Raw genomic sequence first — 9,684 nt, forward strand, 5'->3', positions numbered from 1 at the left:
GGAAAGAGGACGAACTCTGCCTCCTTTCAGGATTCTTTGTTTCTTCATTGGTCCTTCAGTGAAATGTATTACTGCAGACTATAACTATAAACATTAAGCAACATATAATTTCTTGCTATACAAAATGTAGAGCACATTTAAAAAACTAAATGGATATGGTAAAATTGTCCATCTGCCCACAGATGTATGTTCTGAGTGTCCACCATGCTCAAGGCACATTGCGAGATAGTGTTGTGATACAAAGAAGTAAAATAGAAAGTTTTCTGCCATTAAGTCGTTTTAAGACCTTTTAGGGAAACTTGTTGCATATATATATTCCAGGTGATAAATAATATATTTTTGTTCCTCAGTTACTAAATCTTTAAAATAAAAATAATAATAGCATACATCTCATAAGATTATAATAAAGATTAGATCAATTAAATATGTATAAAGTGCATAGAAAAATCTACCCTTCCCCCACTTAGTTGGTACTGTCTATTTTTATCTAACATTAAATGTCAGATACCTAGACAGCATAACTTATAGCATTTAGTGTAAACTAAAGAAGAAATATGCAAAAATTAAGGAGAAATTACTAATTTGAAAAAGTAGGCTTATCTGAAAAATCTTTAACAGGAAAGTATTGAGAAAGGAAGATTCACTTCAGGGACAAAAGTCCAGTTTGAATGTTGACCTTTGTCATTAAAGTCGAAGAGAAATTATTTTTGATAAAAGTTTGCATTTTATTCCATAAGCTTCAAACTCTTACTTGGATCTAGAGGGAAAATAACACTTAGTTTTAATTTTTTATTGACATTTAATTGTCATTTTACATTGTTTAAATTATTCTAAACTAACCTCCCTGCATTTGTTGCAGAGTGGGGATGCAGTACTCTAAAAGCTCATTTTGGGTCTTATTGGTGAGTGATGGGCAGTGCTGCAAACAGATTGCAGGAGATGCTGTCTTAAAAGCTGGATCTGAGATGTTTTTTACCTCCTCTTATACTGTCTGCACAACCTTCAGCAAAGTATTTCAACTTTCAGAGTGTCAGGTTCTACATCTGTATAAAAGGAAAATTGTACTAATTCATAGTAGTATTCTGAGAACAACTTTAAATATTTGAAAATTCTATGCAAATGAAAGCAATATATGCTATTGATGGTGGGAAGATTTCAGATAATTTCAGAAAAAAAATACTTATTAAAGACTTTTGTCTATTTATTTGAGTCTCTAAATCTTCAATTATTCTTTTAAGGTAAATGGTGATAGACTTTTCTTATTCGAGTCTCAGTACAAGAATATACCAATTATATGATATAATGGGATTTACCTACATTCTCCCTAGAGTTCTGGAAAGTTTTTAATCCCCCATGTTTACAGTCTTAACTTTAGTTTGTTACAAATACTGGACCCCTCCCTGGCTCATCCCTGAAAAGAATTTAAATTGTCTTGTTGTGCTAATGGCTGGTCTTTTGGAGGATGTTTCTGGAGCTCCAAATGTAAAGAAACACTTAGATAATGACAAAGGCCCCCAAAATCTATGGGTCATCTAACTTTCTTTTCTGAGACTGAACTAGAAACTCTGGGTCTAGAGTCAGAATATTTTAAATAAACTCATCTAACAGTTTTACCTGAGGAATAAAGTACTGGTAAGTCAAAACTTGAAAATAATTAAAGCTCCCTGCTTGCTATTTAAATCTCATTAATATCCCCTCACTTTATCCTGCAAAGGATTACGTAAAATAGGAGCACTTCATGAAGCTATAGAGAAAAAAGCAGCAGTTAAGAAAGAAGACTTGTCTCAAATCAAGGGAAAAAAATTATTCTTCGGGTTCAGAGGTACATTAATGATATTATATTTCATCTTTTTGTAAATATTGTTTTTTCAAATTATGGGTAAGATATCAATTTTATGTGCTTTAACTGGGTATATCTAATTTTCTCATCTGTCAAGTTTTCATCGTTTAGTGTCAAAGCTTTGTATTACATTTTAGACCACTGCTGGGTCATTTTCTCAACAAGTCTCTTAGGTAGAAATTGGCATCATTTAAATAAGAGAAAAAGGAGGTTCCAAATCTTTGATTTTGAACCTAGCTCTAGGTACTTTAAAATTTTTAGATCTGTTTGCCACACCTGCGTCTTTAAAAACATTCACGGTTGACCTTTGAACAGCACAGGGTTTGTATTCTGCCTCTCCTCCCCTCCCCACAGCAGATAGATAGAATGAGAACATTAGATTCTATTTAACACTCATAGACATCATTGCAAAACAGGTGTGTTATCTCTTATTTTCATCAGCAGCCAAGCAATTTGAACACATGATTGGGCCTATAATCTGCTGAAAAATTTTCTGTCCCATATGTGTGGAACTGCAATGCAATTACTTGACCATCTTCAGCAGTTCTTATGACCATCATATTTTTCATTTTTTAAATTTTATTTTATTAGTTTCAAGTATACAGTACATTGGTTAGACATTTATATAGTTTATAAAACGATCCCCTTAATTTCTCTTTCTCTCCTCTGGCTCTCTACCTAGCCAATACATTAATGCTAGCTTCATTCCCTATGCTGTGCTCCCCATCCCAGTGACCATCTATCAACTACTAATTTGGACGTCTTTAACTGTTCACCCCATTTTCCCAGTCCCCCAACCTCCCTCCCCTCTGTCCATCACCAGATTGTCCTCTATATCTGTGAGTATGTTTTTGGTTAGTTTGTTCTTTTTGTTCCTTAGATTCCTCATATAAGTGAAATCATACAGTATTTATCTTTTCCTGTCTGACTTATTTCACTCAGCATAATAACCTCTAGGTCCATCCGTGTCATTGCGAATGGTAGGATTTCATTTTTTTAATGGCTAATATTCCATTGTATATATAAACCATAACTTTGACCATCATATTTTTAAAAGATTTTAAGATTTTAAAAATAACTAATGTATCATATCACCTGTATAATTATATTCAAAATAATTGTTGAATCCAAAATAATTAAGACAAAAAATATGATTCTATATCTAACTCTGTAAGTGTGAATAAACACAAACCACCTCTTCCATTAACCTGTTCTGGAAGCTTGTTGCACCAGAATCACCGTAACCAGTACATTTTTCTCCTATTGCCCCTGAGTTCCAGAGTGAGTTTGACACTGGAGACTTAAATCTAGAATTTATCTCAGGCCCCTTATTTCTGTCTTCTTTAGATTGCTGCTGACCTGGATTAATCTTGGCTAACAGAAATGTTCCAGAAAGATAATCTGTACATCTATTCCATCTATTCCTACATTGTGCTACATGCTTTAATTTGTAGCAGAAATTTGGCTCAAGTGGATCAAATCGGTTGTTGTCATGTTCTCTGTCATTCTGCTTAGATTCCAAGTTTACTTAATTTAGCTTCTCTCCAATGGTCACTACCAACAGATCTCACTACATAGCAATACTACTGTTGTTTTTAACCAAGGTCCATACCACATTCTGTTCCTTAGCCCCACAGACTAAAAAAAAATGATTTGTTAAACCAAGAAGAGGCTGGATCTCATTCACAGGAGTCAATTCTCACTAGCTCACAAATGCTACCGTGAAGCAGAGCGCCTCGCTTTACAATGAGAAACAGGCCATTGGGGAAGCAGCCACTTAACTCCTTTGCTCAGCCCATTCTTTCTGTGCAAGTGACCTGGATGCCAGCTTCTCATCAGAAGGGGAAAACTGGGTCAAATCAAGGGAGCTGCATATGTGAATAGCATATTTAGTGCAACCAGGCTAATAGGTATGCCTGATTGATTCATGTGTCTCTACATTACCCATAACCTTTCCAATGGGACCATAAGATGAAATCTGTTGGATGAACACTGCCTCTCATTAATACCAGGAACTTCTTTCCATTCTCCAATACTGACCAATCACTTCATGACTGATTTTTTTTTTTAACTAGATTTAAAATTTTTTTTTAAAAAAATGCCTGATCTAACTTTTATCCCATTTTTTAAGTCTCTTAATTTTTTTCTTCCAACCCATTACGTACTGTTATTATGGTGTCGGAAGTCTATTTTCCTTTTTTTTTTTTTTTGACATATATGATAGCTCCTTCTATTAAACTATACTTCTAAACAGACCTCCTTCATTGGCATATGCCTTTTATTGTTCTCTATAATTTTTATTTGTGTTTTCATTTAATCTTAGGCTTTAATGATGCTCTCCTATATTTTATTTTACATTCCTCTACACGTTATTTTCCTCAACCCTTAAAAAGCTACCTATTCTCCCATAGTCACTGATTCCACTAATATTCCCTCTCGAACTCATAATTATGTGTTTGATTTATCCTTAAAAATGTACGTACCCTTCGAAAATTTGTATTTTAAATTTATATATAAATTTTATTGTACTGTAAATCACAATATTGCTTACTTTTCAATTACTTTTTCAGGGATCTATTTATGTTGCTGTATAAACATCTAGTTCATTTGCTTCTCACTTCTGCAAACTGTTTTATAATGTATGCTCACAAGTGGTAGAACCATATTCTGAGGATGGACATCCAGGTTGCCTCCAACCACCTTTTGTCACAAATAATGCAATGATGAACATCCTCATGCTTGTCCCCTTATAGTTCTGGGCAAAGACTTATCTGGGACATATTCCCATGACTGGAATTACTAGGACCTACCCAACTTTAATGTAGTCAGAGAGTCATCATACCAGTGTGTACACCCCTGCCAGAATTCTACCTCCCCACATGCTTGCCAACATTTGGTATCATCTACTTTTCTAATGAAAATGAATGATATCTCATGGCTGTTTTAAGAAGCATTTTGCTGATTTTGAACATTTAATGAGCATTTTTCAGATTTTCTAAGTGTGAGAACCTCTCCATATACTTGTCAGCCATTTAGAAAAAACCCTTCAGTGAATCACTGATTTATCATATCCTTTAACTTTCAATTGGTTTAAAGCTTTTTTTAAAGCACTCACAGAATTTTTTTTACAATTAGAGTTGACATTCAATAATATTTTATATTAGTTTCAGGTGTACAGCATAGTGGTTATACATTTATATAATTTACGAAATGATCTTTCCGATTAGTCTCATACCCACCTGACACTATACATAGTTATTACAATATTATTGACTACATTCCCAAGGATGTACTCTACATCCCCATGACTATTTTGTAATCTGCAACTTGTACTTCTTAATCCCTTCACTAAATCTTTGTTTTAAAATATTTTTTCCTCCGCTATAAGTTTTCAGGTTTTCTATATCGTTTTATTAATTTTCTACTTTTTTACCTGTAAACTGTTAATCTACCTGGTTTCCATCTTTACATATGGTAATCCAGGGATCAAATTTTATCTTTTTTTCACATATAAGAGCATTTTCCTAACATAATCTACTAAGCTATTACTTCCCCATTTCTTTGGGGTGACTGTTTTATGGTATATCGAATTCGCATATAAACATATGTCTATATCTGAGATCTCTTTCCTTTTCCACCAGACTATTTAAATGTCCCTGAACCTTTATCATAATATATTGATCATTGTGGCTTCAAATATGGATGCTTCCCTTATTTTTCTTTTATAAATTTAACTGTGCAAGTTGCGTACTTGTATTCTTCTATATAAACTTTAGAATGAGTGTTCATATTCCTCAAAAACAATCCAGCTAACATTTATAATGTACTTAGAATTAATTGAATACATAGACTAATTTTTGGGAGGAAATGGCAGCCTTATATTTTTATTCCATTTATTAACATGTTGTGCCTTCTCTAGTACTCATAGTCTATTATGCTATTTATTATAATTTTTAAATGATTTCTATAAAGGTCTTGTGCATGCTTTGTTAAGATAAAACCAGATGCTTCATATTTTTTTATTTTTATTATGTTTGCTAATCACTTATTGCTGATATAAAGAGAACTAATGTTTTTGCTATTGATCTTACACCTAGAAGCCTTATTTTTCTCATCAGGTCTTATAATTTTTTTAGTCTCTTTTTATTGCTACTTCTGCCATTTTCTTGCTTTATGATTTTGAAGAGGGCTACCAAGTCTATGTTAAATAGTAGCTGTAAGAGTGGGCACCCATACTTTATTCCATATCTTAATGAGAATGTCTAAACTATATTAACTAATAGTGGATAGTAATTCGCTGCAGGTTTTTGGTATACAGTTTTCTTTCAAAATTAGGAAGTTACCGTCTGTTTGTGAACTTCAAATAGTTTGTATGAAAATTATAAATTAAGCATCAAATTTATTTCCTGCATCTCTCTTAAAATAATTACTTTTTATTTTCTTTAGTCTACTCATATCATAATTTACTGTTGAGGTTTACCAAATGTTTAAGGAAAGTTAATAAGGATAATCTACATGCATAGAATAATAGTTCTTACTTCCTTGGATTATTATAATAAAAGCATGTAGAAATGTATCTGGTATAATTAATACATATATTGCTGTTTTATTTGATAATAAAATTATTTAAAATGCAGATTATTAATATTACTTCCTACTTATTGCAAGGTGGTTTTCAAACTATGCCCTTTGGAATCCTCAATGCAAATTGAAGGGGGAAGAGTGAATAAGGTACTAAAGAATAATGCTTTTTCCTTCCCTGCAAACCAGTATAACTTCAACTAGAAAAACTCGCTTTTTTTGTTTTATATATTATGCTTCTGTATAAATTTTATTTGCTAAAAAATAATGGTTGCATGTCACTGGTTTAATTAAATATATACATTTTTAATAAAAGCACTGTTATTACAGTTGATTCCTAAGTGACAGTTCTTGTATGAGATGAAAATAAACAAGTTAGGTGGATCCTACAATACACAACATTACATGTCTCTATTCATGATAAAACTGACTTTGTACATACTTTTAATTCATTTATATTAAAAACCACATTTATTTGAATACATACTTCCTCATTGAATTGAGGTTGATACTGGAGTGATATAAATATGTGTCCCTTCAGTGAGGCTACTGACCTCAGCGAGGCTTCATGCAGGTATGTAATGACTACTTATACCACCAGCACACCATACTGAGCTCTAAAAAGAGACTCAACCACATAGGACTGAATTATGATTTTGATGGGCTCTTTTGCCTTTATGAGACTTTTCTTCCATGAAATAATATTAAAAGTTATATTTTATATTTGCATTGATATAAAGATAAATATACTAATACTATGTATTAAAGCTTTAAAATTCATAATTTAATTCAGATTTTAGAGGAAATCAAAGCCTTTCCATAGTCTCCTAACATATGGTAGGCCTACTGTGCCCAGGAATAAGTCAGCCTTGCAGCCATGGGTCAAGAATTCAAATACATACACGATTCTGTCAGGTAATATAAATGATTGAGATCAACTGAGAATACCATGTTAATCAGCAACTAATATTCATCTCCAGTACTAGCAGATAAGAGAGAGAGGAGGGTATTCTGGTAGAATGGAGACCATGCTTTGAATCCAATGGGTCAGTTGTAACTGAGCAAGCATGATGATGGAAATGGGTACAATGTTTTCAAATATTATAATTTATTTGAAGGTAAGCTAAAAATACAGATTTTTTTTTTACACCAGATTTTCTGCTTTTACAATATTGACTTCTAATTTAAATTTAAATCACAGTGCAGGAATCTCTGTCAAAGAAAGCACATCTGTCTGCTGCATCCAGGCTATAGGCCACTGATTTGCAGTCTATGTATTGGTGGCAGCATTAGTAGAAATGATAACAAACTGGTTTGGTATCCAAACATCCTACAATCTCTTAACCCTGAGAAAATCAGATTAGGATTCCTGCTCTAGTAGCCTGGGTTTACAATAAGAAATTTGACACAGAGTTATATTGTTTCATCCAAATACAGAACTACAGTAACACTGAATATGATTCTTAAAAGAGGAGCTCCTACAGACACTGTATTAACAAATTTCTGTTCTATCATCCATAGAGTGCTGTTGAAAAAAGGGTATATGTAATATGGAAAGGACCAATGATTCCATACTGACAGACTTTGTCCTGGTTGGACTTTCTGCCCACCCAAAACTCCAGACAGTTTTTTTTGTGCTGGTTTTGTGGATGTACCTGATGATCCTGTTGGGAAATGGAATCCTCATCTTAGTAATCATCTATGATTCTCACTTGCACACCCCTATGTATTTTTTCCTCTGTAATCTTTCTTTCCTGGACATTTGTTATACAAGCTCCTCTGTCCCACTAATTCTTGCCAGTATTCTGACAGTAAGGAAAAGGGTTTCTTTCTCTGGGTGCATGGTGCAAATGTTTCTCTCCTTTGCCATGGCGGCCACAGAGTGTTTGCTTCTAGGCATGATGGCACTTGACCGCTATGTAGCTATCTGCTACCCACTGAGATACCCTGCCATCATGAGCAAAGGTGCCTATGTGCCCATGGCAGCTGGATCCTGGGTCTTTGGCCTTGTGGACTCAATGGTGCAGACATCTCTTGCAATGCAATTACCATTCTGTGCTAACAATGTCATTAACCATTTTGTCTGTGAAATTCTGGCTATACTAAAACTGGCCTGTGCTGATATTTCAATCAATGTGATCAGCATGGCAGGGTCAAATCTGATTGGTCTGGTTATTCCACTGCTAGTAATTTTCATCTCTTATATTTTTATTGCTGCCACTATTCTGAGAATCCCTTTCACTGAAGGAAAACGTAAGGCCTTCTCCACCTGCTCAGCCCACCTGACAGTGGTAATTATATTCTATGGAACCATTTTCTTCATGTATGCAAAGCCCAAATCCAAAAGTTCTGTTGATACAGATAATCAAGAGATCATTGAGGACTTCATCTCCCTCTTCTATGGAGTGATGACCCCCATGCTCAATCCTCTCATCTATAGTCTGCGGAACAAGGATGTAAAGGCTGCAGTGAGGAAAATGCTGGGTAGGAAAAACTTCTCTGATGGAATATGAATATTGACTTATACTATGTGACTCAGTATTCAAAGCTGCTGCAGACACGAAATTCAAACAGAGAAAACTACCATGTGAAAACAAATTCACCATGTCATTCAAAACCATATTATAGAAATATTTTGGTTGCTGTTATTACTATCAGTTTTTGTTCTAACTGCAAAAATAAAACATGCTGTGTTTTTAAAAAATACTATTATGAAAAAAAAATCTAGAGCCATTCGAATTCCTCTAAGTCTGTGACCATATCATAAAGTAAAAAACATTCTGTTGTTCACAGTTCAGCCCATCTGCAGTAAACTTGCCAACATGAGGAGAGGGAGAGCAAATACAAATTTCAGATAATTTCTCTAAAACTTATTAGGGTTTCTACAACAAGCCTGCCCTTCATCTTCAAAGGAACTCATGAGAAATAACCCTGAAGACAAACAAGTGACACATTATGTTGAATCATAACTTTGAATAAAGGAACATTCTACCATTCAAAAACTTATTCCACAGCACCAGTAACTAGTGTATTACACAAGCCTCATCAAAACGGTTGACATGCACAATGACAATGAACAGAACATTACTCTATCTTGATCTTGTTTCACCACCTGTGAGACTCTACAATTAACGCACCCTACTATGATTTACCATTTTGTTGAACTGGAATATAGCATGTAGGTCCACAGGCTTTGTGATACAGATACTTAAGAAGTAAATTGATTCAGAAAAGAGAACAAAACAAAATCTAGAAAATTCGGG

General features: G+C 33.9%; 1 protein-coding gene across 1 annotated transcript; it reads left to right on the forward strand.

The window, feature by feature from the left end:
- The first annotated feature begins 7,971 nt into the window (after window positions 1–7,971).
- LOC102884292 (olfactory receptor 13C8) lies at window positions 7,972–8,934 on the forward strand. The gene has a single exon (XM_006906062.1). It carries the CDS (start codon window positions 7,972–7,974, stop codon window positions 8,932–8,934), a length of 963 nt encoding a protein of 320 aa, XP_006906124.1.
- The last annotated feature ends 750 nt before the right edge of the window (window positions 8,935–9,684 follow it).

This window comes from Pteropus alecto, unplaced genomic scaffold (genome assembly GCF_000325575.1).
Source record: "Pteropus alecto unplaced genomic scaffold, ASM32557v1 scaffold111, whole genome shotgun sequence".
In the NCBI taxonomy this organism is placed as follows: domain Eukaryota; kingdom Metazoa; phylum Chordata; class Mammalia; order Chiroptera; family Pteropodidae; genus Pteropus; species Pteropus alecto.